Source organism: Halichoerus grypus, chromosome 15 (assembly GCF_964656455.1).
Source record: "Halichoerus grypus chromosome 15, mHalGry1.hap1.1, whole genome shotgun sequence".
Classification (NCBI taxonomy): domain Eukaryota; kingdom Metazoa; phylum Chordata; class Mammalia; order Carnivora; family Phocidae; genus Halichoerus; species Halichoerus grypus.
The window spans coordinates 3,345,737-3,373,429 of NC_135726.1; the positions used below are offsets into that span (position 1 = coordinate 3,345,737).

The 27,693-nt window shown below is 58.3% G+C and overlaps 1 protein-coding gene and 1 long non-coding RNA gene across 3 annotated transcripts in view; one reads left to right on the forward strand and one right to left on the reverse strand.

Moving 5' to 3' along the window:
• Window positions 1–25,004, forward strand: part of C15H16orf74 (chromosome 15 C16orf74 homolog) — a 30,901-nt gene extending 5,897 nt beyond the window's left edge. Inside the window, exons 2-4 of one of the 2 annotated variants that reach the window (XM_036101036.2) lie at window positions 2,922–2,967; window positions 22,024–22,161; window positions 24,478–25,004. In XM_036101036.2, the coding sequence (XP_035956929.1) occupies window positions 2,940–2,967; window positions 22,024–22,161; window positions 24,478–24,536 (225 nt within the window). In that variant the 5' untranslated portion in view covers window positions 2,922–2,939 and the 3' untranslated portion in view covers window positions 24,537–25,004. Of the gene's footprint in view, window positions 1–71; window positions 2,968–22,023; window positions 22,162–24,477 lie in introns of those variants that run through there. The other variant, XM_036101037.2, reaches the window with a different exon arrangement.
• LOC118541412 (uncharacterized) lies at window positions 2,436–3,760 on the reverse strand. Its single transcript, XR_013444369.1, has 2 exons — window positions 3,607–3,760; window positions 2,436–3,002 (listed from the first exon to the last, which is right to left on the reverse strand). It is a non-coding gene; the product is annotated as an uncharacterized LOC118541412 (long non-coding RNA).
• Window positions 25,005–27,693: the final 2,689 nt, after the last annotated feature.

Sequence of the window (27,693 nt, forward strand, 5' to 3'; positions counted from 1 at the left end):
TGACTATTTTAGTATTAGTTGTTTTTTTTAAGATTTTATTTTTTTGAGAGAGGGAGCACGAATGGGAGGGGCAGAGGGAGAGGGAGAAGCAGACTCCCAACTGAGCAGGGAGCCCCACTCGGGGCTCAATCCCAGGACCCCGGGATCATGACCTGAGCCGAAGGCAGACGCTTCACCGACTGAGCCACCTGGGCACCCCAGCATTTTTCAGACAAACACAGAAATACGTCATGAACTCCCACCTTTCAGCTTCGGCGCCCGTGCCCCAACTGCGCCATCCCCCTGCGCCCACAGCACGGGGGTGGCTTTTCTGGAGCATTTTACAGCAAAGTCCTAAGGCCTTCCCCGTAAATCACTGTCTAAACCCTGGGACGGGTCACCCACAAGCGCACAGTGAAGTCGGGGTGCACTGCGCACGGCGTGTCTACTAGGCTGTGATGTGTGAGCTGCTCACAGTGGCCAGTGGGGGTCCTGGGTGTGTTCGTGAGCCCGACCTCAGGGCTGCAGACCCCTGGGCCGGAGACCCAGCCTGAGGAGGGTTGGGAGAGACAGAGGTAAGGTCTATGCCACCCCTTGCTTAGCCCCCACCCCCAACCCCGGGAAGCCCTGTAGTTGAAAATGTTGTGGCTGTAGGGTCCCAAGTGCTGGGTTTGAACCCTGAACCCACCTCTTGCTACCCATACAACCTTGTGCAAATTAACTAACCTCCCTGTGCCTCTGTTTCCCCCTCTGTGGAATGGGGATGGGGATGGTCCCAACGTTTCAGGGCTGTTGTGAGCACTAACTGACCAGGAATCTCGGGCCAGGGGCTCTGACAGGCACACAGTGAACGCTCAAGAGAGAACACGTGTTACTCCCACAGGCCTGGCCTTGGGCTCTCTCTTTCTCCAGCCTGGCCCTTGCTCCTCCCCTGAAGGAGACCCTGTCCTAGGCATCGCATCCTGCACATTATTAGAATCCCCTGGGGAGCTTTTAAAAAATCTCAGGACCAGGCCCACACCCAGGCCAGTTACCCCAGAATCTCTGGGGTGGGACCCAGGTGTCTGCGTTAAGTGCCCGGGCGAATCCCCTCTCTTGTAGGAGGCAATGCTCAGTGCCTCTGCCGCAGTAATGAGCATCCCCTGGGTCTTGTTGAGATGCAGCTCCCGAGCCTGCGGGCGGGGTGGGGCCTGAGAGCACGCATCCCTCACAAGCTCCCGGTGTTCCCGCGTTGCTCGTCAAGACCGCACTCCAGATAGCACGGCCGTGGACAAAGGCCCCAGCTGGAAGCCACTACCTGTCTTCCCTCTGTGGCTGTTATAAATAATAGCACTGGACACCTCTCGGGCTTGAGCTCTGTGCCCTCCTGGTAACTCAGTCTTCCATGCTGCTCAGTGAGCCCGCCAAGAGCATCACCCCCATTTTAAAGATGAGGAAAGTGAAGTCTTGGTTGAGGAACCGTCCCCTGAGGTCACCTGGCTGAGCCAGGCTCTGGTCCAGCCAGGACACACAGCTCCAGGGCCTGCCGGCAAGTTAAGAGATATTCCACCACTGTCTATCTCTCTCCTGGCCTGTCTCTCTCCCTCCCACTCGCTCGTGCTCTCCGCTTCGTCTCCAAGCCCCCCAGCCTGTCTCCAGGCCCCCTTCCTTCCTACCTGTCCCACAAACCCAACCTGGATGAAACTGAAGCCCTCACCCTGGGTTTCCCCAAGCCAGCCCCTCCTGGTCCCACCAGCTCCTGAGCTGCATGTCTCCCAGACTCCCAGCTGCTCCTCCACACCCTCATTGTCCCCCCACCGCACCGCCCCCCCGAAACCCCCGTCTTCCATCCTAAGGCTCCACAATTTCTGACCCAGAGCGAGCTTCTCCAACCTTAACAGGCACAGGGCTCCCGGGGGGCCTTGTTAAAATACCGATTCTGGCTCCATGCATCTGGGCGTCCTGAGATGCTGCACTGCTAACAAGCCCCCAGGGGGGCCAAGGCTGCTGGTCCGCCAGCGCAGCTTGTGTAGTGAGCGCCTGGGGGACCCCAGCACTTCCTAGCCAAGGATGCCGGCCTCCGAGCAGGACGGGATGACGGGGTTCAGAGCACAACGTGGGGCCTCGGTCACACCTGCGTCGGAGATCCGAGGGGCCCCTCTCGTGGCCACCCTCCACGCCTCTCCCCGCCCCCAGCCTGGCACACAGGCAGCTCCCTGTGAATGGAGGGATGAGCCTCACAGGCCCCAGACCGAGGTCGGGGCAGCCCCAGGGCTGGAACCCCGGCTCCCTGAGCCTGATTTCCACGTCTGAGTGGGAACGGTCGTAGCACACCCCGGGACTGTCGCTGAGGGTGGTCACGAGCACACAGGTGCTCAGCACCGTCAGCTGCTGCCTGTTTTATTCATCACTCAGAACACCAAGGACGCATCCCATTGCTGGCCGAGGGGGGGAACAGTGAGACAACTTTAACTCCCTTGGACTGAGGCTAGGTGCCTTTAATCTGTTAGATCTCCAAAGAACGTGCCTCTTAAATGAGGGGCGGGGCCCTAACAAGCGGAGCCCATCATGGTGGCCTCAGGGCCGCCGGCCCCGCAGCCTGGCCGAGGATCCTCACATCCTCCCGCTCCTCCTTCTGAAGCCAGCCACCTCTGCAGACCCTAAAAGCAAGGCCAGGTCAGCCCCCGGCCCCACGCTCACCTCCACTGCACCCCACACTCGGATCTCCAGTATATTCAGCTCTGAGGCGCCTGAAAGTTTTTTCCACCGCACAGACTCATCTTTGAGCAAACCCCGGCCCAGCTGTAGTCAGCACTCACCCTGACCTCGCCAGTCTGGCGGTTTCTCTCCCCACTACTTCCTGTTGTGAGCCCGGGGGGCGGGGGCGGGGCGGGGCGGGGGCGGGGCGGGGCGGGGGCTGGCCGCACGTGGCCGACACCGACGAGCCCCTTCTCTCTCCACAGGCCCGCAGAGGTGCCGCCATGGGGCTTCAGCTGTCCTGCCTGAAAGGTAAGGGGGGCAGCTCCCCACCAGCTCCTCTGGGGCTGGGGAGTGGGGGGAGGCGAAGGAATGAGGCCGGAGAGAGTGGGAGGGTACACCCTGGGGGGGGGGCCACCACTGAAAGCACCTGTACCCAGCAGCTGCCTTATAAAGGCTTGCTCTGACTCTGAGCGCCCCTGCAGGCCTTCCCTGGCACGGACAGGTGAGTGGTGTGGGACAGTCGCCGTGCCCCTGGGCCGTGGCTTGTCCCTCAGGGGCGTTAGTCCCAACCGTGGAGAGTAAGGGAGGAAGAGCCCCCGACAGGCACACCCCGGGGTGTTTGCTGTCCACCCCGCGGGCCTGTTATCACTGACCTAGGAGGTCCGACCCACTGGGTGCTGGGGAAGGCCAACAGGGAGAAGGTCCCAGAAGGACACAAAATCGCTGTGGAATGTGGCAGGTGTTGGCAGAGGCAGCCCAGACCCCTGTCCTGTGCCCTAGACCTTTCTGTCCGGCGTCTGGATGGCCCAGGGGCACCTCAGACCAAAGTGGCCCACGCTCTCCCCTTGAAGCCCATTCTTCAGCGACAAATGCTCCCCAGCCGGAAATCTGGGAGTTGTTCTGATGGCCCCTCGCCCACGTGTGGCATGCCCAGCCGCCCTGACTCACCTCCTGGATGCTTCCGAGGTGCCCCCGACCCCATCCCTTCGCCGCAGGAGGTCAGGCGCGCGGGAAGGTCCAGGCCAGAGTGAAGGACCACCTTCGGTCCCGCTGCTGGGATGGGTGAGCTTAGGAGAGCGTCTGGTTGGCCCCGCTTAGGGCTTATGCTCCGCCCCCTTGGCAGGGGGTGGGGCATCTTGATGGACAGTTCCTCCAAGACACCGCGCAAGGGCGGGGCAGTGGGTCCCCTGGAGAAAACCAGAGTGTCGTTGGCAAGGTGGGGAAGCTATGCTGGAGAGCCGTGCGCAAGCCACTTCCCTCCAGGGCCTGGCCCCTCTGAGACCGCAGGCTGAGCCCACGCTGGAGTGGGGGGCATTTGCGGGCCGAGAATCTGGGGGGGTGGCGGGCCAGGGGTTGCATCCAGTCAGGGCCCCTGGAGCTCAGGGACCCTCCTCCCTTAGACTTCGCGGCAGGTGTCCCCAGGGCCGGGCACAGGGTGGGCATTCAGGACAAGCTTTTGGTTTTGGTTTTTAATCGTGGTAAGATATATGTAACCTAAAATCTGCTGTCTTAACCATTCTTAAGTGTACAGTGCCCGAGCATTAAGTACATTCATGTTGTTGCGCCAGGTGTCCCCACCACCCACCTCCAGACCTTCTCCACTGTCCCCGGCACACACCAACTCCCCAGCCCCTCCCCTCAGCCCCCCTCCCACCATCCTACCTTCCGTCTCTGTGAATTTGCCTATTCTAAGGGCCTCCGATGTGAGCAGTGACCCAGTATCTACCCTTTCCTTACTGGCTTATTTCACTCAGCAGAATGTCCTCAAGGTGTCAGAATAGCCTTCCTTTTTAAGGCTGACTTATATTCCCCGTGTATAGACCACCTTTGGTTTATCCAATTTGTTCCTCCGTGGGCACGGGGCTGCCTCCCCTTTTGGCTGCTGGGCCAGGACATCTTTGATGAGTTAACCAAGGCCCTGGAGGGACCCCTGGGGCTGCTTCCTTTCCAGCCCAAGGCGGGGACCACCCAGGGGAGGAGACCCAGACACTTCAGACCCTGAGAGCCCCTGGGGAACATCCCATGCCCCCCGTAATTTCCCTCCCTACAGGACTGAGAGCCCTGGTGCTGGGGGGCTTTTAAAAGGGCCTCCTTCCAGCCAGACCCTGGAGGAGCAAAGGGCTGGAATGTTGCTGGAGCAGCGAGGTTTGCTCACATATTTTTCACTGCAGCTCGTTGGGGCCTGCCACCGGCCCTGGGCTGCCAGCCCTCTACCCACACCAGCCTCACCCAGCCCTGATGTCGGGAGGTGGCAGGTCTCTTGGGTGTGACAGGCAGGGGGAGGGGGGCGGGGGGGCGGGGAGCTGAGCACCAGACCCTCTCTCCGTGCTTCACCAAGACGACCCAGGCCCACCCGCCCAGAGGCCCCAACGCTCCTCCTCCCATAAGGGACGGGCCACAGCCCAGCAACTGCAAACCGCCAGGTGCCCCTCGGCCCCTTCCCTGCACACCCTTGTCCAAATTACCTTCTCGGCCCTCGCCGCCTGGGCCCTCCGCCCGCAAGCGTGGTGTTACCCCACTGTAGGGCTGCGACATGTCTGTGTGTCCTGTCTGGCTGCCACTGGTGTGTCTTTCCACACACTCTAACGCCTGGGCCACATCCCGCCAAGCGTTGGTCTTTGGGTGGTTTCCAACTCGTTGCTTTTGTAAATCGTGCCGTTTTGAACATCTTTGATTTCTGATTTTTAAAATCATTATTTCTTTGGGTTGAATTCCAGAAATCAGAATGACCCAGTCAAGTAATTAGAATACATGGTGAATTCTTACTGGGGGCTCAGCCTGGACAGGGCCCTGTTCTGTGCATATTCTGTGTGGATCCGCTCCCCTGTCTCCACGACAACCAAGTGAGTCCTCCTGGGATCCCCAGTTTCCAGATGAGGAAGCTAAGGCACAGAGAGGCAGTGCCGTTGGCCCGAGGCCACACAGCTGGGACCCGGTGGGATCTGAGCCCCGGGAGCGCTGGTTCCAGAGGCCTTGTTTCAACCACCACTGGTATGGCCTCTCCAGGAGGAAACATTTTAAGTTGACATTTGAAGTAGTCGCTGTAGCCAGAAACGTTATCAACACGTTCTCATTCATCTTCACAGTCGGTAAGATGGTGTCAGAGTTTCCTGGAGCTGCCGAAACGTATTACCCCAAACTGAGGGGCTTCAAGCAACAGAAATGCGTTCCCCCACAGTCTGGAGGTTACGAGTCCTAAATCGAGGCGCCAGCAGGGTCGCCACGCTGTCTCCGAAGGCTCCAGGGGAGGGTCCTCCCTGTCTCTCCCGCCCCTGGGGACTCCAGGCGCTCCTGGGCGTGTGGCCCGTCCTCCTGGGTCGGCCTCTGTCCTCACACGGCCTCCTGCCTGTGTCTCTGTGTCCTTTCTCTTAGAAAGACACCGGTCTTCGGACTTAGAGCCAGCCTTAAATCCAGGATGATCTCATCCCAAGACTCTTAACGAATCACATCTGCAAAGACCTTATTTCCAAATAAGGTCACGTTCTGAGGTTCTTTGTGGACGTGGATTTGGGGGGACACTCTTCACCCCACCATGAGTCACTTCACCCCTGAGCCCCGCACATGCGGGGCAGGAAGGTGCTTCTCCGGTCCGATGGCAAAGACTCAGCCCGAGCTGGGGACCTGTGGAGGGTGCGGCACGGGAGAGAGGAACACAGCTGCGCCGAAATCCTTCTGTTTCCGGTCCCAAAGGAGAGTGGGTGCAGCGGAGCACTGGGAGTGGGGTCCTGCTGCCCAAGGGCCTGGCCACGGCAGCTGTGACATGTGGGAGTGCTCCGCTGTCCAAAGAGCAGCTCCCCCGTGCCCTCTGGCGGAAGGGCTGGCTTTGGTCCGGGCGTCACTGAGCCAGGAGCTGCTCCCAGAATGGGGTCCCTTGATTTGCCTATTTCGTGCTCACTACAGCTGGGCAGCGTAGGTGACTTCACAGTGGGGAGACTGAGGCACAGGGCCACTCTCACTGGCCCGCGTCCCATGGCTGGTTGGAGGGGCTTGGCTCAGTAGGCAGGGGAGGGGTGAGTGGGTTCCCGGTTTGTGGGTTTGTGAGCAGCAATAGGGGCCCCAGAGCTGAGGCCTCAGCATCACCTGGGAACTGGTCAGACGCATGGGCCCCTCCCAGACCTACTGAGTCAGAAACTCGGGGGGGTTTAACAAACCCTCTGGGGGATTCCAGTGCTTGCTCAAGTTTGAGAACAACTGGTGACCTGCCTCTGGGGTCAGAAAGATCTGAGTTCAGATCCCAGGTGTGTCCCTGACCAACTGCAACCTTGTACAAATCTCTTCACGTAACAAAGCCTCAGCTACCCCATCTGTAAAATGGAGTGATGAGTGGGGACATTTCCTGGGCCAGGTTTTGAGGCTTATCTGAGATAGACTGGCACTGAAGATGGTGCCCAGTGGACAGGGTTTCCTGTCTGCCCTGGCCCTCTGTACCTTCCCATTCTGGTGGCAGCTGCAGGTGCAAGGGAAGTCAGTCTGGAGGTGTGGGCTTTCCTGTGGGGGCCACCTCGGGGGCCGCTGTGGTCTCTGGGGTTCCCCGGAGGGTGCCAGAGCCAGCCCTGGCCAATGACAGCGTCGCCGAGGAGACAGGCTCTGGGCCGGGCTGGTCCCAGCGGACTGTCCTTCTGGGGACACCTGGGACCAGGTGGCAAGGGCACCAGGAGATGGAGACTGTCCGGGCTTGGTGGCTTGTTCATGTGTTTTAATGACTATTTTTTAGAACAGTTTTAGATTTACAGAAAGTAGTTTCAGATTTACAGTTTCCCCTCTAGTTAAGGCTTGTATCGGCTTGGTCCCTTCATCACGGCCCCTGAACTAGTCCAGATATATTATTACCAATAAGGCACGTGCTTTGTTCAGCTTTCCTGTTCTCCCCTCAGGCCCCTTTGCTGTCCCAGGAGCCTACCTTACAATTACTTGTCACATCTCAGGCTCCTCTGATCGTGACAGTTTCTCAGAAGCTCCTCTTTGTGACCTTGACCGTCTTGAGGAAGACGGCCATCTGTTTGGGAGGACAGCCCACTGTTGGGATCTGGCCGATGCTAGTGGGGTCTTTAGTCTCTTGTGCCAAGCAGGTGACATGGTGATGGTAGGGACTGGGGACACGGGTCTGCCCTCCCCGGAGCCCCTGACTGTCCAGGCATTTCTCCCACTTCCCTTGCAGGGGGGCTCAGGGCCTCTCCTCCTCTTGGCCTGTAACCCAGGCGTGGGTGGTTGGGGGCTGGTGGTCACGATGCCCATTTTTGCCTGGTATTAGGAGGCCTGAGACTAGCCTCAGATCACAGCGAAGATGAGCGTCACAACGCATACACCTTTTAGGACAAACTCTTGGTTCGAGCCGTCCGACGCTGCGGGCAGAGCTGGTCGAGAGACTGCTCACTGCACAAACATCGACTGCATCCCTACTATGCGCCCACCCAGGGCCAGATACGGGGCTTCAGACATGAGCAAGGCGGCTGCGCTTCTGGACCACATGGAGCTGGGAGAGAGAGAGAGAGGTGAACGTTACTCAGTGCAGCCGCCTGAGTGCCGACTGCCGCGTGCTAGGACAGAAACCTGTGGCCTGGCCCAGGGCAGGGGTGGCACCAGGGAAGCAAGCAAGCCTGGAAGAGCTGTTCTGGGAGACGGTGGAACCAGGGGCAGGGAATTTGGGGTTTACTCCAGTGGGGGCTGGGGGCTCCACATAAAGAGAGGAATAAAGGCATCCATTCGGCTAGTACATTTTGAGCCATTTTCAGAATGCTTTGGGGGGCTTCATATGTTTAAAAGGAAGGCGACATGGTGGGGCCTGCATCGAGGTAGAACGTGGCCAAGGTCAATGTCTTAGTGTACTGAGCTCCCGTGTTCCCATTTGTGCAGTGGGCTGCAGCTTCCTGCCCACGGGGATCCTCGCTGCCTGCCTAAACCCCCTCCCTGCGGGGAACAGAGCCCAGACCAGCACTGTGTTCCCGCAAGACCTTCCATCTGTCCGGCAGGCAGCTGTTGGACATCCACTCCGGGCCAGGCACTGCACCAGGCCCCAGGGAAGGGCTAAGGACGGCTCAGAGCCCTGTCCCCACACAGGAGAGGCAGAAACGAGTGCGTGAACACAAGATCCAGGCCGACGGGTTGTGTGGTGACAGCAGTAAAGGGAACTGAAGTGGTGTCATACTGTGCACGAGGCCCCGACCTCAGAGCCAGCCACACGGAGGCAGGGAACAGTGTTCCAGGCAAAGGGAACAGCGGATGCAAAGGCCCTGAGACAGGGACAAGTTTGGTGAGCCGAAGGGCAGTGAAGAGGAGGGGCGTGTGACAGGAGTGAGGGGCTGAGGGGCCAAGCAGGAGTTGCTGAGGTCCCTGGGGCAGGCAGGGCCGTGGCAGCTGAGGTGTGGTATCGAGAATTTCTTGTATCAATAGTAGGGAGCACTAGAATCAGGGCAGACCGGGGGTCTAAGCCTCCCAGGCGACTCCGACTTGCAGGGATGCACGTTGGAATCACATGGGAGGCTTTCACAATGGTGCAGCTCTGGCCCGTTCCCCAGGGGGTGGGGATTCAGTTGGTGTGGGTGGGGGTCCTGGGCACCAGCGTGTCTATGAAACTTCCCAGCTGATTCTCCTGCGCAGCCCAGGGTGAGAACCACTGTCCGGGGCCAACATCCTTGCTTGTCACATGGAACCTGGGCTGGGGGCTCACTGCCCAAGGTGACAAGGTTGGCTTGGCTGGAAACCCAGGAGGCAGGGGCTCAGAGGGCAGGGAGACCCCCACCTGCTCCAAGGAGGGGTGGATAATCAGAGACTATCTTAAATGCCAAAGCAGATGGTACTTAACTTGGCCCCGCCCTGTCCCCATGGGAGAGCCAGCAGCTCTCCTGGCTCATGGCCTGGATTTAGCCCCATGTCCTGCTTAGGCTAACCAACCCCCCCCCCCCAAACCCTGACACCGCACCTACTATCCTGAGGAAGGAGGGAGGAATGGCCGAGAGGGTCACAGTCAAGCTGGCTGGCCTGGGGAGTGCTTGAGGACCAATACTCAGGGTAGGCTTGGGCTTCCGTGCACAGGGGCTCTGGAGCTGAGATGGCCCTGCACAGTTGTCCCAGATCGAGGGGGACAGGCCTTTTACCTGCCCGTCTCCTGGACATGCTGGAGGGCTGTGTCAGGAGGGGCATGACCTTGGGCAGGGCTGAGATGAGAGTGAGGGTGTGCCTGGCCCTGAGGATGGGGCCCCCTTAAATTGTGTACCCTAAGCTCCTTGAGTGCCCTTCTTCAGTCCCTCCCAGCTTGGGGGCGGGCAGGTCCTAGGGAACCATCGGCATGCAGCACTCCAGCCCCCTGGGGACAAGCCTGGGCCGTAAAGCATGACATCTACTCAGGCCACAGGACTGTGGGGCCAGAGCCTGTGGGCCAAAAAGGCACAGGCCCCAGGACGCCTGTCCTCTGAGTCCTAGCCACCCCCACAGCCGGCCTCAGCTGCTGGCGGCCCACACTGGTGTCCTAACCATGCACTTCCCATGTGTCAGTCAGAAGGGGGGCCGTGCAGGGGAGACCATGAAGGTGGGAGAAAGGACGGCAGCTCCGTCTGAACAGCTAGGGAACCATGTCCCACACGCACGGTTCAGTGAAAGGAACAAGGGGCAGAACGACAGGTCTACCACCACCATGCATGTTGGAAAAAGGAAACAAATACGCCTGGGAGGGTGTTTGTACATGGAGACAGAGAATGTTCTGGAAGGAGACACAGGAAACAGTAACCATGACTGCCTCCAAGGGGAGAAGCTATGAAGAACAGGGTGGCTGGGGGTCAGCCAAGAGCAGGGCCCACAGGCTGGAGTCTTCATCGGCCGATGTCTCTGGCCTGGAGGGACCAGCTGAGCCCAGCGTCCCCACCCCCAGAACTCCGGGAACTTCACTCTCGACTTACCTGGGCCTGGTGACCACACACGGGGCCACTCTCCTGAAAAGGAGCACTCCCATCCCCACTCCTGCCTCTCTCTTCCTGTTTACTCTCTCACCCCATCACCTTGATCAGACCTTGATCAGACCTCTCCCAGCAGCTTGGCCCACCTTCTTCCTTCCTCCCTCCTAAGTCCATCTGTCTGTGTGAGCCCCCCTTCAGAAAATGTTTTATTTCTCTTTTTCATTACTTTATTTTCCGAATATATAAAATACCTCTGTGGTACAGAATGTAAAATGTACAAAAGCATATGTAATAAAAAGTCAGTCTGCCCTTGCCACTCTCCTAGCCACCTGCTTGGAGGCAGCCATAGTTACTGCTTCCTTGGGTCTCCTTCCAGAATATTCCATGCATGCACAGACATGGTCCTGGGCGTATCCCTCTCCTCTTTGCAACATGAGTGGTGGCATTAGACCCACCGTTCCGCCCCTTGTTCCTTCCATGGATCTGCAGGCGCGGGAACGGGCTCCCTCGTGGACAGAGGCATGGTAGTCCCTCGTGTGGCCCACGCTCACGGTCTCACCGTCCCCAGCCCGCCTTTCACCCGCCAGGGAGCCTGGCCGTGGGACATTCCGCGGAGTAGCCCTGCTAGGTCGGAGGGCGTGCACCCTTGTCATTTTGAGAGTTCTGCCATGTCACCTTGGGAGCTGCAGCTGAAGGCCCTGCATCCTCCACGTGGGGAATGACTAAGCTAACAGTGGTAACGGCCTTTTTTTTTTTCTTTCACTCTTGCTATCTCGGGGAAGTTTCATTTCTGCAAGAAAGGTTTGCCTTCTTACTGATGTACGACACACGGGCAGAGCAAGGACGCAGGCTGGGAGGGGGCCACACACCCACCAGCGTTCTCATCGAGAAACAGACCCCTCCCCTGACTCCTACCAGCCCAGGTCACTTGCTCCCGCCTCTCTCCTTTCCCTGCCCCCAACCTCTGTGTGTGTCACCTCTTCTGTCGAGCAGGGAGCTTCAAACCGCCCAAGCCACACCCGAAACTCCTCTGAGACCCTCCTCTGGAGTCACTGGGGACAGCCAAGGTGAAGGCACGAACTTCTCCCGAGCCTCAGTTTCTGCAGTGTGAGGGCTGGGGTGCTCTGGGACGGAGCTGGGGGGGCACTTCCTGTCTGTCACCCTTGCACGTGGTGCAGCTTGTCAGCAAACAATTCTACAGCCGACACGGGGCTGCCTCTGCTGGGACGGGGCGTGTGCCGTGGGCAGCAGCTGTGTGACCGGGGCAAGTGGTGGAGCCTGTCTTTGCCTCAGTTTCCCCCACTGTCAGGTGGGGCCACCGCAGTCCCCTCAGGGGTGTTGCTTAGATAATCTCAGGTGCTGACACCTGTAGGGGGCACAGCAGGCCCTCGATACAAGGTGATGGGGGGTTCTCATCATGGCTCCCGTCTTTGCTCTGGGCCAGCGCTCGCTCGGGCCGTGGGCGGGGCTCCCCTCCTGCCCCCTGCAGAGGAGCCTGCGCCCCGGGAAGGCTCTCCCAGCTCGCACTGGCCCCAGCAGCATGCAGGGCAGGGGCTGCCCGCTGTCCGGTATCTCTGCACCCTGCCAGCGCCAGATCCCAGAGCATCGGCTGCCCTCTGAGCCCGGGAAAGGCCCATGTGGAGCTGAGGGGGGAGCTGACCGGGGAGCACACTGAAGGGGGCAGCCAGGCCTCCCGGGCGGAGCCACAGCCTCAGCTGTCCGTGGTGGCACGTGCTGCCGCTCTGCGTCCCAAATGCCAAATGCCACTTGGGTCTTGAGCTTTTGATCTGCTCTGCTGTGTGGCCGCCCATCCGTGGCCCCTCTCACGCATCAGCTGCCCACTGCTGGGAAGACACGTCCCCACCCTCAGGGCTCGGGCTCCCCCAGGAGCTCACAGGTTTGCTCAGGATAGCCTCGCTCACCTCCTGCCTCTGAGACGGGCTGGACACCTTCCACTTAACATCCCACATCCTTAGGGGGGCCCTGCAGCTCACAGGTCACTATCCTGGGCGGAAGTTCAAATCTTTACCCTAATAAGGGAGGCAAGGTGGATAGCCCCCTCTGTTATCCCCTCTGTGAGTTTGCCAACAGAGGCTCAGAGAGGGTAAGAAAGTTGCTCAGCCCACACAGCTGGTGGAAGGCAGAGTAGGGCCACCCCGCTGCCCCCTCCCATGGCTCCGGCCCGGCCACAAGGGACAAAGGAAACCAGCAGCTCTCCGGGGCCTGCTCAGAAAGGCCGAGCTATTGTGGTGAGTTGTAACAGCCATGACAGTTGTTCTCGACTTCTCATCTCGGCGGTGGCGGGAGGGGGTTGCTCCCCCCCCACCTCATTACCTAGAGTTGTCAGATTTATGGGGGGGGAACCATAAAACAGGATGCCCAGTTCCATTTGAATTTCAAGTAAACAAGGAATAACTGTCTAGTATAAGTATGTCCCAAATATTGCACGGGACTTGTACTAAAAAATTATTTGTATTTTTTTTTTTTTTTGAATTTGTATTTTATCTGGTAACCCCACCCCCCAAGAAAGGCTGGCTGCATCTGGAGACATTTTTTGGCATCACAGCCAGAGGGTGCTACAGCCTCTGGAGACCAAGGCCAAACCCCCTCCGGTGCACAGGGCAGCCCCCTCACAAGGCATGGGCCGCGGGGGAACCGTGAGCTGCTCACAGCAGGGACTCCCACAGGCAGGGCCGCTGCCGGATGCTACGCCTTTCTTTGACTTGGGTTCGCACTGCACCCTCACCCCCCTGGCCGAGACCCACGAAGCCTCCCGGAGAGGCTGGGGTCCGGAGCCGGGGCCAGGAGCCCACCGGAGTCCGCCCTGGCGCTGGGCGCGGGCAGGCAGGCAGCCTGCAGGTGGCAGGGAGGGGGGCGCCTTCGCCCCACCTCACCGCGCCCCACCCTCTCTCCGGCTCCCCCTCCCGGGCTCTCACTCCAGCAGCTCATCCCTGACGCAAGCTGGGGCTTTTTCCTTAATTAAAAAGAGATTTAAAACATCCACGGCGGGCTCCACTGGGCCGGGGCTGCCTCGAAAAGGTAAAACCGCCCTCACTGCCCTGCCTCATCCATAATAACGCAAGGCTTTCTGCTTAATTGGAATAAAAAAAAAAAAGATTAAGTGCATCTGAAACCCTTGGAGGCATTTGTCCGCTTGTTTTTTGAAAGACCTACACTAATTCCAACATCCGGTCATCTCTGAGGAATTAGTGCTGGCCCCGGAGCACCCCGTTCCTGCCCCAGGGCCTTTGTGCCTGCTGCAGCTGACCCAAGTGCCCTCTCCTTCCCTCCGCTTCTCCTGCCGCCCTCCGATTGGCCCCTCTGGGAAGCCTTTTCTGACTCCCCCCTTCTGACCCAGTCCTGCTGCTCCTTCCCATCATCTGCTTCTTACTACTGACCCAGGCTCTGGAAAGTGTTTGCCTCCTGGCCCTGGGAAGGCAGCTTCCGTGTCAGGTCCCCCAGGACCCTGGGCACGACCTGACTCCTCTATGCCTCAGTGCGTCCATCTGGAAAATGGGCTTCTCCCACTGTCGGCCTCGCTGGGAGGACCACGTGATGACTCCCTTCAAGGAGCTCACACAGCGCGCCCCCCCCCCCACCTCAGCAACGTGAGCCCTCCGGACTGCAGCTTGGCGGGGCCCTCTCGGGTTTTTTCCAGGTGACGCAGAAATCTTTGGGGCCTCACTTCTGCACACTGGGGCCTGGAGGGTGGAGGAAGGCACAGTATGGGGGGAGGAGCAGAGAAACATGCTGAGACTCTTTTCTCGGGAATGACGCCTAGCACGTAGGGGGTGCTCACTAACTGCCTGCCGACTGAGCACCTCCCCTGGGCCCGGCTCCGTGCCTTAAGGGAAGGGAGCGTCAGGTGAGAAGGCCGGGGCCAAGCGAGGCGGGGTCCCAGCCAGCCAGCCGGCAGAACTGAGAGTCAGGGTCCGGAGCCCCCGGAGCCCGGGGCCGGTCCGATCCAATAAGGAAAACGTGTCTCCGAGGGTTAAGTTGGAAGCAGGGATATTTTGGGGGAGCCGCCCCCACTCCAGCTGTCCCACACCGAGGGTGGGACCAGGTCCCTGACGTGCGCTCAGGGGGCTAGGAGTAACAACCTCTGGGTGGCACCCAGTAGGTGCTCAGTATTGGCTGAATCAATGAATAAGTGCTGGGATCAGAATCTCGTGCTATTAATCACCACTGATGTTTACTGAGCGTGCTCCGCAGGGCCGACTCTGTGGATTTCTCACCTGCAAAATGCCCATAGCGTTTGCACCCTCCTTGGCTGGAGTGTGGACTTCAGTGTGGGTCTTAATCCCCCCCTCAACGCCCCCTGGAGGTGGGGACGATTATTTACCTTCATTTTGCCGGTGAGGAAACAAGGCCCAAAGAGGTAGAGTCATTACCAGGTGTATTGAAGCCCAGGTGTACGTTCTGGCCTCCACTACATCGTGAGCGCAACAGAGTCACTGTGTGGGCGACGGTGCCTTTGGGAAGAGTGGACACAGTGCCAGGGACTTGGGCCCAGGCGGAGTCTCCAAGCTGGGTGCCGGTCCGAGTGCCATTTTCAAAAGAAGCAGCAGAGGGCACCCTTGAGCCATGAAGCCTGCCGAGGGCAACAGGTGTAGGCTGCGGCCTGGGAGTGGCCTGGGGGCTGCTGAGAGCTGCGCAGGGAACTGGGGCATCCTGAGCAGAGCACAGGCCTGGCTCGGGGCTTCTGAAGGATGAGAAGTGGTGGCTGATGCCAGAAGGGGCAGGGCGGGAGCTCAGGTGGGAGCGACCGGGCCTCTGCGGGCCCTCCTGGCACCTTCTTTCTCTGAGCCTTGGTTTTCTCGCCTGCAGAACAGCCGTGGGCCCAGTATGCACCCTCACACTCCCTGGTGTGAGGAAGCGGCCTGGTCCCCAACCCCGGTCTCCCCCAGGCGCCAGCCAGCCAGCGGGCTCACCCTTGGCCACGTCTCCCGCACTGGGTAGCCCCACGGCCCATGCCAGGTACTTCATGCCTACAAGACCGGTGTAACCCCTTTTACAGCCAGAAAACAAGCTCAGAGTGGGGCCCTGTGCTCACACAGTCACCCTAGCTTGCGGGTTCCCTGCAAGTTAGACTCACCTGGGTGCTTTTAAAAATCCTGGCAGCCCCAGGGGCACCTGGGTGGCTCAGTTGGTTAAGCATCAGCCCTTGATCTCAGCTCAGGTCTTGATCTCAGGGCCGTGAGTTTAAGCCCCATGCTGGGCTCCATGCTGGGCCTGGAACCTACTTAAAAAAAAAAAAAAAAATCCTGGCGGCCTGAGTAGAGCAGTGAAATCGGGCTCTCTGGGGGTGGGGTCCCCATCGGTATTTTTCAAACTTCCCACGTGATTTCCAGTGAGCAGCCAAGATGGAAAACCACTCCCCTCGAGCTGGGAAAAGGGCAGAACCAGGTTTCAGAGGAAGTCTGGCCTCGCAGCCCAGCGTCTCCCCATTTCACCCGCAGAGAAGGCCGGCTCCTGGAGGCCAGGGTTTTGGCAGTCTGGCCTGCTCTAAATCCAGGACCAAGAACAGTGTGTGCCCCAGAGCAGGGGCCCAGTCAAGGTCAGGTGACCTCCACCCGCTGGAAATCCTCCCGCACAGGGTCCCTATTGCACCCCGAAATCTTTCAATATTTCTGGGACGCTGGGGTCTGCTCCCCACCCCCTGCTTCCTTGGGGCCTGGCCCCCTGGAATCCCAGCCAAGCCCACCTCTTCAGGAAATGGGCTTTTAATGGCCTGAGGCAGGCACGTAATTAACAAGTAACAATTCTGGCTTTAGCACAAATGAGCTCCTTGTCTGGGGCAGGTTTGGCATTTGTCTTTAATCCCCAAAGAAGGCTTTATCTCCTGAGAGCTTTTTCCCTCCTGCTCAGCCACCTCTGCTCGAAGCTGGGCAGCCCCCGGGGGGGATTTGAGAAGTGCTGGAGTCCCACCCTCCTCCTTTTCTCCCTCCTCCCCTCCCCTCCCTCCTCTCTGCCTTGAGCATCTCTCCAGGGCCCACTGAGTGACCTGATGCTTCCTGATTAAGAATGTGGGCTTTGTCGCCAAGCTCCCAGAACCTGTTAAAATGCAAATGTGGGGCCCCGGGAGGAGTGTGGCTCTTCCCTATTAGCATTTTATTTTAGAACTTGGGAATATTCGCGGAGGAAGGGGCCTCGGAGAGGGAGCAGGGAGGCTCCCTCCTGTTAACAGATAACAATAATCAGAGCTTCCTTTTGTTGCCAGCACTCCATGAGACACTCTTTATGGATGATTATAGAGAAAGCTAACAGGGATTGAGCACCCTCTAGGCCCCTGGCTTGCTGGGCAAGGGCTTTATGTGAATTCATTCATTTCCTCGAGCCCAACACCCATCCGAGGTGAGGTACTGTCACTTAGAACAGCAGGCGGGGCTCAGATTTTGTTCTTGTCTTTGGCATTAAGCAGCCTCAGGCTTTTGAGTTTCTGTTCCTGCCTGTTAGGACCTCAGGCAGGTTTCAGATCCACACTCCCTGACTTCTGGAGGTTACAGGGCCTCGGGACTGGCGGCCCGCAGCCCTTGGGCCAAATCCGGCCCGCCGCCTGTTTTTGTCAATAAAGTTTTATTGGGGGGCGCCTGGGTGGCTCCGTCGGTTTCAGCATGGGACCCTTGGTATCAGCTCAGGTCATGATCTTGGGGTTGTGAGTTCAAGCCCCGCGTTGGTCCCTGGAACCTACTTTAAATATAAAGAAAGAAATAATAAAGTTTTATTGAAACGCAGGCCCTCATTCATTTGCCTGTCGTCAGTGGCAGCTTTCCTGTGACAATGGCAAAGTGGAGCCGTTGCAGCAGAAGACTGCAGAGCCCCAGAGTAAAAAATACTTCCCGCCCGGCCCTTTCAGAAAGTTGGCCAGCTCCATCATATAGAATTGTGGTTACGAGAAGCACCAGCTTGCAGAGTCAGACAGGTTGGGCTTGGGTTCCGATCCTGGCCTCCACCCCACACCAGCTGTTCAACTGAGTGCAAGTGCTTTCTCCTTCTGGTCCTCAGTCTCCACATCCATGAGATGGGGCTGGTTACACTTCGCACCTCAGCGGGGAGCAGTGAAGACCGAAGGAGAAAGCGCCCATCGGGCTCTCAGCACCGTGAACGGCGTGCAGCAAATAATCCGTAGATGTCAGCCATTAAGAGGGGTAACAGGACCGCCTCCTCCGAGCGGCTTCCTTTGCATTACGTTCTGGGTTGTACTGCTTTCAATCAAGTTGGCGGCGGCCTCGGTGGGTGCTCCTGAGGGGCTCGGAGTCTGATGAGGAGACCTGGCCTCTTCCCGCAGAACTAACTGGCCTGGCCGATTCTGGGGGGTGGGGGTGGGAACCACCCAGGGAGGAAAGAGGATCGGGCTTCAGGGCTGGAAGTCTGCTGTGTTCACCGGGAGGGAGCAGGCCGTCTGCCAGGCATCGTGTCATCCTCTTCCCACAGACGTGGGTCCGGCCACCCAGTTTTGTCAGTGAAAACAGGAAGTCAGAGGGAACACAGTCCAGAGAACAGCCTCACTCCTGACAGCAGCTGCAGGCTCAGGGGTTCGATGATTTCCTAGAAAGACGCACAGAACTCACTGGAGGCTCTTGTGCTTGTGGTGATGATTTATTACGGGGGAAGGGACACAGATTCCAACCAGCTGAGCCGAGGGAGTGTGTGGGGCGGAGTCCAGGAAAGTTCCAGACAGAGCTCCCACATGCATTACACTCTTGGTATAAACGTGTGATACACACACACACACACACACACACACAATGGTGCCAACCAGGGAAGATCGCCTGAGCCTTAGTGTTCAGAGTTTTTACTGGGTGTTCTGGGCTGAATTGTGGCCCCCAAAATTCATATATTGAAGTCCTAGCCCCCAGGACCCTAGCACGTGACCTTATTTGGAAATGGGGTTGCTGTTGCAGATGTAATTAGTTAAGAAGAGGCCATGGGGCGCCTGGGTGGCTCAGTTGGTTAAGCGACTGCCTTCGGCTCAGGTCATGATCCTGGAGTCCCGGGATCGAGTCCCACGTCGGGCTCCCCGCTCAGCGGGGAGTCTGCTTCTCCCTCTGACCCTCCCCCTCTCATGCTTTCTGTCTCCCATTCTCTCTCTCAGATAAATAAATAAAACCTTAAAAAAAAAAAAAAAAAAAAAGAGGCCATCCTGGAGTAGGGTAATAATCCGGTATGGATTATTATGGATTATAATCCGTGATCCAATATGACTGGTGTCCCCATGAAAAGGGAACATTCAAACAGAGACTCACAGGGAGAAGCTGTGTGAAGATGAAGGCAGAAATCGGGGTGATGTGTCCGTAAGCCAGAGGACACCAAACATTGCCCGCAAACCACGGAGAGCTGGGGGAGAGGCATGGGGCACGGTCTCCCTCGCGGCCTCACAAGGAGCCAGCCCTGGCGGCACGGAGCTCTCGACTTCTGGCTTCCAGACTGGGGGAGAGTAAGGTTCTGTTGTTGGAGCCCCACAGTCTGTGGTCCTTTGTCACAGCAACCCAAGGACACAAGTACATTGGCACTCCATTACAAAGGCACGGTTGATTGCCCATGAGGCAGATCTGTCTCCAGTCCCTTTGGGTGTCACCCAGAGTCCGTGTGGCTGGACTCTCCAAAGTGACCAGGGCCCCCAGGCAAACAAATCCTCTCCTGCCAGGCATGGCAGCCCAGGGGCTTAGAGGTGGCCTCCCAGAAGCCGAGCACAGAGGCCAGACCTCTTTCCCACACAGAGGCCCAGAGAGGAGACGTGACCTGCCCAGGGTGGCACGGATAGCGAGCAGTTGGCCTGATTTAGAGCCAGTGTGCTCACCACTGTGTCCGTTGCTGGCAGCTTTTCTGAGCACACGGCCCAGGTCAAGCTGCAGATGGGCCAAGAAATTGGCCTGATTCCATTGCTTTAGGTCACCTGATGTTCATGCTTTTGTGGATTCGAACAGGCTGTCTTTGACAGTCCAGGCATGAACTGCCCGTCAGAGGGGCACCCCTTAGGTGGCCAGAGGTCACCCTGAGAAGCCCCCTGTGATTTTTCCCACAGCACAGTGGGTACTGTGCATTCCCACTGCGCACCCGCCATCCTTCCTCCTTCTGTGGTCAGGGCGAGCTATGGGGACCACATCAGCTTCCAATTAGGTATGACAAATTACCCTCAAACCCAGTGGCTTTAACATGTATTATCTCTGTGTCTGTGGCTTGGGAATTCAGGAACGACTTTGCTGGGAGCTCTTGGCTCAGGGTCTCTTGTGGGGTGACATTTAAGCAGTCAGCAAGGGCTGCAGTGTCATCCAAAGACTTGACTGGGCTGGAGGACGCCCTCTCCTGGTGGCTCCCTCACAGGGCTGTTGGCAGGAAGCCTCAGTCCCTCACCACACACTGCTTGCTTGTCCCCACAGCATGGTGGCTGGCTTCCCCCAGAGCGAGAGGGCAAGGAAGAAGTCGCAGTCCTTTGTGACCTTGTCTTGGAAGTCCCACACCATGCCTTCCGTCATATGCCGTGTGCAAGAATCCATGCTAAGTCCATCCACACAGAAGGGGAGGTGGATCAGACTCCACCTCTTGGGGACATGCTTGAGAACCACTGACCCGCCCCCCCCAGGGGCCATTGAGGAGCAGTGGGAATAACAATCACCCCATTCCCCAACTCCTGCTGTTGACTAGGGACCCAGATACCTGAGCAAATGTCATGAAAAACAAGGGTGAAAAACAAGGTGGTGTGGGGTCTAGAGACAAGGATTTTTACACGCAGTTTGGCAGTGCCTGAAGGTCATTTCCAGTTTAAAGCACTCCACTTGCTCTCTCCCAGGCACTGTGTGGGCCCAAGGGAGACAGATGAATGAGACACTGGCCGTCCTCCAGACGCTCACAGTAAAGGGAGACAGAATTAAGAACGAACGTTTCAGTACAGTGTGATCAGTGCTGCAAGAAGATTGATGAATGAATCGGTGTAGATGGACAAAGGAGGGAGGGATCGCATGTGCTGGGACATCTTCCCCAAAGAAGAGCCTATTTTGCTGGGCTTTGAAGGGTAAGCAGGAGCCCATTGCCCTGCAAAGGAAGAAAGAACATTCCAGGCAGAGAGAGTAGCATGTGCAAAGGCCCAAAGGCATTGGGAACCCAGGCTTTTGGGGAACTGTGAGCAGTTTGGGGAGTGTGGGCAAGTGGCAGGGAATGAGGCTGCAGGTAGTTCGGGCCCGATTGTGAAGGCTGGCTGTAATTTATGATCAACATTTCCCAAAATGTATTTCACAACTCATGGTGAGATGTTAACAGGCATTCTTTCAAAAACAGACCCCAAGGTTACTTAAGTTCAGGAAGCCCAGGGTTGAGCTCAATGAAAGCTGCTTCCCTACTGCAGGACTTCTCAGAGCCTTTAATTCTCTCTAACATGCAAGAGAATCTCCACGAGAAAGATAGATTAGATGGGATCCAGTCAACATTCAAATATGTGGTATTCCCAAACTCATGTGATTGTGGGACCCCCTTCCTGAGGGAGTCTCAGGAGGCCAATGTTCTAGGGAACACACTTTGGGAGCTACTGCTTATAGCTGGTTGTCAAGAGTTAGTGAGGGTCCCGCAGGTATGTGGTATGATCAGGTTCGCAGTTTCTGGCCCAGAGACTGGTTAGGGGCATGGGGAGGGAGAGAGAAGGACTGCAAAGATGCTGAGGGATGGCACCTGCGGGCTTGTGATTGGTTAGTTTGTCTCGGGGGTTGGAGGGTGAAGCAGGAAAGGGAGGAATTGTGGCGCACACTCTGGTTTCTAGCGCATCGTGGTTCCACTGACTCAGAGGGGAAGCATGGAGCAAGGCGTGTGATGTGGATGACTTGGGGGTGCTTTTCTGTCAGCTGGAGGTCTGTACCCGGGTGTGGCCGGGTCACCTGAACCTCATTAGCAGCAGCCTGCAGGACCACAAATTCACGGCCGTGGAAGAAATGGACAGATGGCTGGGAAAGCCCAGCTTACCCAAACTGACACAGGAAGAAACAGAAAACCTGACCAGCCCCCTGTCGATGAAAGACACCAAATTTGTAACCTAACGTCTCTGCCCAAATCAAATGCCAGGCTCAGGCAGCTCCGCTGGGGAATCCAGTCCAGTGCGTCAGGGACAAATGAGCCCCATGTCACAGACACCCTTTCGGACGGTGACGTGGGGGAGAGGTATTGGCAGGCAGGGCTCCGCGTCGGTCGGGCCGCGTTCCCGTTCGAGCTGCGCGGCTCGTGTCCGTTTAGAGCCCTGTTTTGGGCGCTGGGGCCACGTCAGTGGACAAAGTGGGGACAACTCAGTGCCCTCCCCGAACGATGCAAGCTTGGACAGGCCATCCAGTGGGGGGTCCCTCCCCGTGTGTGCAAAGTGGAGCGGCGGGGGGGAAGGAGGGAGGCCGGCAGGCAGCCCACGGCGGGCAGTTCCAGGCGGCCACTGATGCTTGTCTCCCTGTCGTGTGTGTGTGTGTGTGTGTGTACCTGTGTGTCCCACGGCCTGCCCTCTCAGGCTTTAAAATGTGTGGCGGTAGCAGTAGCCATGACGAGGCCCCCGTCCTGAGCGACAAGCACCTGGACGTGCCCAACATCATCATCACCCCCCCGACCCCCACGGGCATGATGCTGCCACGGGACTCCAGGCAGACAGGTGAGGCGCCCACCACCGCTGCCAAGCTGTCTGGGGGGCCTGGCTGGGGACAGTTCCCGGGGGGCCCCCCTTTGTGCCGTGGGTCTGAGCTCACGTCCCCACCTGCCGGGGTTTGTTAAAAATTTATGCTGGGATCTGCGTACGCTCCACCGAGGGCCCCTCGCACGCACCAGCCTCAGCAAGATGTGGCCTATTAAGTAATTAGCTAGACAGCCCCTGCCGGCAGCCGGGGCGCGTGATGGATGGGGCTGGGCAGGCCCAGCGAGGTAATGGATGGATGTGCCTTCCCCTGCCAGCTGGGGACTAGTGCTCCGTCTGGCCGGCCACAGCAGTTCCACTGGACAGGACAGCCTTGGAGACACACCACGTCTGGGCCCAGCTGCTCTCCGGGCCTCCTAGATGCTGCTCACTTAAGGGAGTGGGGAGGAGACAGGCTTGTTTCCAGAGAAAGGTGCAGACCCGTGCCCTCACCTGTGGGCACCGTGGACACTGTTGGAGCCGGTGGGACGGCTTGTTCATTTGTTCATCAAAGAGAGTTAGGGGGCCATACCTGTGCGAGGTGCTGAGGCTGCCGTTGTGAATAATAGTAATAAAAAATACTGATGTTAGCAGTGAGCAGTTTCTCATTGAGTCCTCAGGGTGACTCTGGGCTAGGTCCTGTTTTCATCCCCGTTTTACGGATGGGCAAACTGAGGGTCAGAGAGGGTGAGATGCTCACCATAGAGCTGGTAAGTGGCAGGGTTGGGATTCAGACCCAGCCGTGTGATCTGGAGCCTGCCCTGTGGCCCAGAGGCTAGGCGCCCTCCCAGCGGCTCGCATCAGTCAGCCAACCAGCCGTCAGGACATCAGTCCTGCCTGGCTCTTGCTGGGAGCACAGGCTGACCAGGCTTGATGTGGGGGGGCTGGGTAGACTTTTCCAGAAGTGCTGAGCTTGCCCACCAGGCCGGGTGATCGGGAGGAACCCACTGGACCCCCTCTGGGCCGGGCCCTATGCGGGGACGGGTGCTGGGCCATTCTCAGTAATGACTCACCCTGGGTCACCTTCCTTTATCACCCTCCCAAGTGCCAGGCACTGGGCTGAAGGCTTCTCACAATGTTTGTTCTCCTGCCAACCCTGAGGGCTGTGAAAACCACCCTTATCTCTAGTTTACAGATGGGAGACCTGAGGTCCAGAGAGGGACAATGACTCACCCGAGGGCACACAGCAAGGTGGGAGAAGAGCTGGGCTCTTGCTCTGTGTCCAACCAGAGAGCTCAGTGCAGGCAGCAGAGGCTCAGGCCCTTTGCTCTGCCATTAGGCTCCCTGCCCTGCCAGCCTTGGTGTCCCCATCTGTAGAATGGGGTTATAACCCCCATCCCTGCCCCCGGGGCCAATGTGAGTGTGGGCAGGCTCAGGGTCACTTTACAGGATCAGAGTCCCTGGCTCGCAGAGGAATTCCGAAACCCCAGAGAGGCCCCTTTAAGCGTAAGCAGCTGCAGGGGTGGATCAGCGCAGAGGGCCTGAACAGGTGTACCGTCCTGTCCTACCCGCCCGGACCCCGTGCCTCTGCTTTTCCCCTTTCAGAGAACGGAGGCATAGGATAAAAGGCACGGACCTCGGGGTCAGAGAACCCTGAATTCACATCCCTGCTCTGTGACTTAGCACCTTGTGACACTGAGCAAGAGGGGCTACCTCCCTGAGCCTTGATTTCCCCATCTGTAAAACGGTGCCTCAGAGAGGTTGGGGAGGATCCGGTGACAAGGACAGGGTCTGACTTCACGCCCTGCACAGGGGCGGTGTTGTTCATATTCTCACCAGTGGTATTTAGGGCAGGAGGAGAACTCCAGACCTGGGTAGCACTTCTTCCAGTGTTGCTGGCTCCCAGTGATGATCAGAGACCTGGGCCTCCCCAGGCAGTGAGGGGTTGGGCCCCCCTGGCTGGCTTGGAGCAGGTCTCCCCCGCTCTGGGCCTCAACTTCCCATCTCTAGGACAGGGTCATGGAGGTCCTGACCTCCCGTCCAGTCCCGGCCTTGAAGGCACCTCCCCGAAGATGCTGAGCCAAGGGTGGGGCCCAGGGGTACAATCCGAGGAGCCTCAGCCAGGGCCCTGGGCGAGCTCTGCATTGGGTGTGGGCGGAGGGTGCGTGGGGAAGGCCCATGAGACCCAGTGTCACCCGGTCCCCTGTCAACAGCCTTACCCGCCTGTATGTGGGGGGGAGTTCGGGGTGCTGGTACAAAGCAGGGAGCCCAGAGGCTCTGGCCTTGGAGGTCTGGGGGACAGGGAGCCTGGATGTGGTGGGTGCCCACCCAGATGCTGACTCCTCGTCTTCCTCCTAGTCTGGCTGGATGAGACAGGGTCGTGCCCAGAGGATGGAGAAATAGACCCCGAAGCCTGAGGAGGAGGCACAGGTCGGAGACTGTCCTGCTCCAGGGGCCCCCAACCCCACATGTCCCTGGGGGCGTGGCTGCCCGGGACAGATGCGCTGAGCACGCCGGACCCTGGATGGGAAAACGAAAGAATCCGGCACCTGACCAGCTGCAACGTGGCAAGAAGAGCAAGGAATCAGCCGGCCCTGCCTCCATGCAGAGCCAAGTTTCCCGGGCCCCGCTGAGCTGACCAGACCTCTCACGCCCACACGGTCATGGTGACGGCCACCGGGGTGGAGGGAGAGGCTTTCTCCTGGACAAACGTACCCTCCCTGAGCCCTGGGCCACACAGTCGGGTGTGCATGAGGTCAACACACGCAAGAACTTGCAGAGGAGTGGCTCCGTTTTTTACAAGTTGTTTTACAGATATCAAAACAGTCCAGAAAGTGATTTATAATTCCTTTTTTGCATTATAAATAAAGGTCATCTGTAACAAACAGTGAACCCTGCTTCTTGGGCTGGGCAGAGACGATGGAGCGCACGGAGGTACAGAGGTGAAGAGAATCGCTTCCTACAGAGGGAGGGGCGGGGCTGGCCGGTGTGGGGGGGGGGCCTTCGGATGGGCGTGGGTCCCCCCGATTCGCACACTGCCAGGGAAGCCTGAGCAAGGCCCAAGGCACGGACTCTGAAGTCACGTGGGCCCGAGTCCCAGCTCCGTCCTCGCCGGCTGTGGGATCCTCGTCATGATATGTGTCTAGGATGGGAGGCAGGGTTCTGGGTTTGGTGTTCTTCGAGAACATCAAGCCCGTGGTGTCCCCATTCCCTCCTAGACTGTTCTCATGGTGGCACGTTTGTCTGGCTTCTATCAGAGGCCCTGTGCGTCCTGCTGTGTTGTCCGTTTCCTGAAGTAGCAGATCCTGAGCAAAGGCTTTGTGGGGAAAGAGTTTATTTGGAAGGTGATCCAGGAGCACACAGGGAGGGAGGGGGGCAGTGCAGTTGGGGGCGGGGGAGGACCCCAAGACCACTCTCGGGTTCAGGAATTCACTAGAGGGACTCAGAACTCAGAAAAGCCACTCTGGCTGTGCTGTGTTTATGGTTTCTTACAGCGAAAGAATGCAGATTGCAATCCTCAAAGGGCAGAGATGACAAGGGTGGGGCCCAGGAGAGAGCACACGGGGAAGTCCTGCGGGCAGCATTTGATTCTCCAGCCTCCATGATGACGCACGCTCGGGGTACCGCCAACCAGGGGAGCGCACTGAGACGCCGGGGTGTCCGTGGTTTTCCCTGGGAGGTTGGCCACATAGACACGGCTGGCCGCCCACATGGTGACCTCAGTCTCCAGCCCCTCTGTAAATCACACCGTCAGACTGTTCTGCGTGACCGAGGCTCCAGGTAAACAAAGATAGTCTTATCAGGCAGGACATTCCTAGAGCCTCCAGGTCACCTACCAGGAGCCCAGGGCAAAGTCCCGATCTCTCTGGGGGGTCCTCCCTCTCCCTCTCCCCCTGCCCCCCCCCCCCGCACGGTCTAAATAAATAAAATCTAAAAAAAAGAAAATAAGTCACACTTCCCAGCATGTTCCCAGAGCGCACACACAACAGGTGCGCAAGCTGTTATTTCGCGCTCACGCAGCTGGAGGGGTGCCAGGCACAGTTCTGAGCACCTCTAACGCATAGGATACTCTTGGAGGAAACTCCTAGAGGTCACGTATTAGTCAGCTTTCTTTTTCGCTGTGATATTGCTGTGTACAAACAACCCCAGCTCTAGGCTGAATGTGTACTCACCCCCCACATCTGCATGTTGAGACCTAATCCCCAGTGTGACGGAGTAAGGAGGGGGGCCTCTAGGTCATGCGGCTGGAGCCCTCGGGAACGGATTGGTGCCCTTACAAGAGAGACCTCAGAGAGATGCCACCATGTGAGGTCATGGCCAACTGTGAACCGGGAAGCAGGCCCTCCCCAGACACCGAATCTACTGGTGCCTTGATCTTGGACTTCCCAACCTCCAGAAATGTGAGAAATACATTTCTAGCAACCCAAAGACACGAAGACGCCCGTGCTCCCCAAACTCACTGGCTTAAGACAGCGGAACTTCAGTGTCTCACTCCCTGGTCTTTAGGTAGGTGGGCCATGGCTCTGCTGAATGGCCGTGAGGAGCTGGGTTCAAATCGGCTCTGTGTGTTCCCTCCAGCTGTGGCCAGCCACTGCCCCAGTGTGCTGTCATGGAGGGTGGCGGGAGCACAGAGCCCAAGCCAGGCCACGCGAGTGTATTCTCAGCTCCTGCTCATGGCTTGGGGCCCCAGTCCCCGACTCTGGGCACCAGGGGGAATGCTGGGCCAGAGCGCTGGCGCGGAGCACGAGCCCTAAAGACTGGCTCGGTCTACATGCCAGGGCGCGGGAGGAGTCCCCGCATCTCCCCGGGCACAGCTCAGAGGCCTCCAGCCCACTCAGCAACCTGCTGTGGCTAATCCCGGCTTCATTCCGGGCTTTTAGTGCCCATGGCAACAGCAAGAGGGCTGTGAGCTGGAGCCCAGGCAGGAGGGGGTCGGTCAGAGGCGGCGCAGTCCCAGGATGCTGGATATGGCTTTCTTGCAGGGGCAGAGTGAGTTCCCTTGCTCTCTTGGCGCCCAGGGTGTCCGTACTAGTCCCTGGCTTTGTGCCTCTTGTAGCTGGAGCCTCCATCCCTGGTGAAGCCAGCATCCTTAGGAGGGTGCGTGCTGAGTAAGGGGAGAGAGACCTTTCCTGGTGACATCTGCACCCCCAACCTGCAGCAAAGGCCATGACACTGCCCAGCACCCTAAGCCTCTGCCTACAAGCGAGCTCTCTCTCCCCACAAGGGAGGGGCGAGGTGGAGAGGGCTGGCTCAGTGCACACTCCTGCCCGGGGAGGGCATGCAAGTAGGGAGCAGGGCACCCCACTGCAGCTCTAGCATCCCACATAGGAGCTGTCAGAAAGAATGGGGGGAGTGGGTACGAACAAGGGCTTTGGTGTCAGCAAGACCCATGTTGTAATGTGTCACTTTGGAAAGTCACTTGACCTCTCTGGACCTTTTTTTAACCTAGAAAGTGAAGATAAGATGGGGAGCATCTGAGGATTAAGTAAAATAGTCTACGTAAAATCCCTCCATGGTGCCTGGCAGGGATCAAACAGTCAATCCACGGGAGTCATTCTGATCAGGCAGGTCACC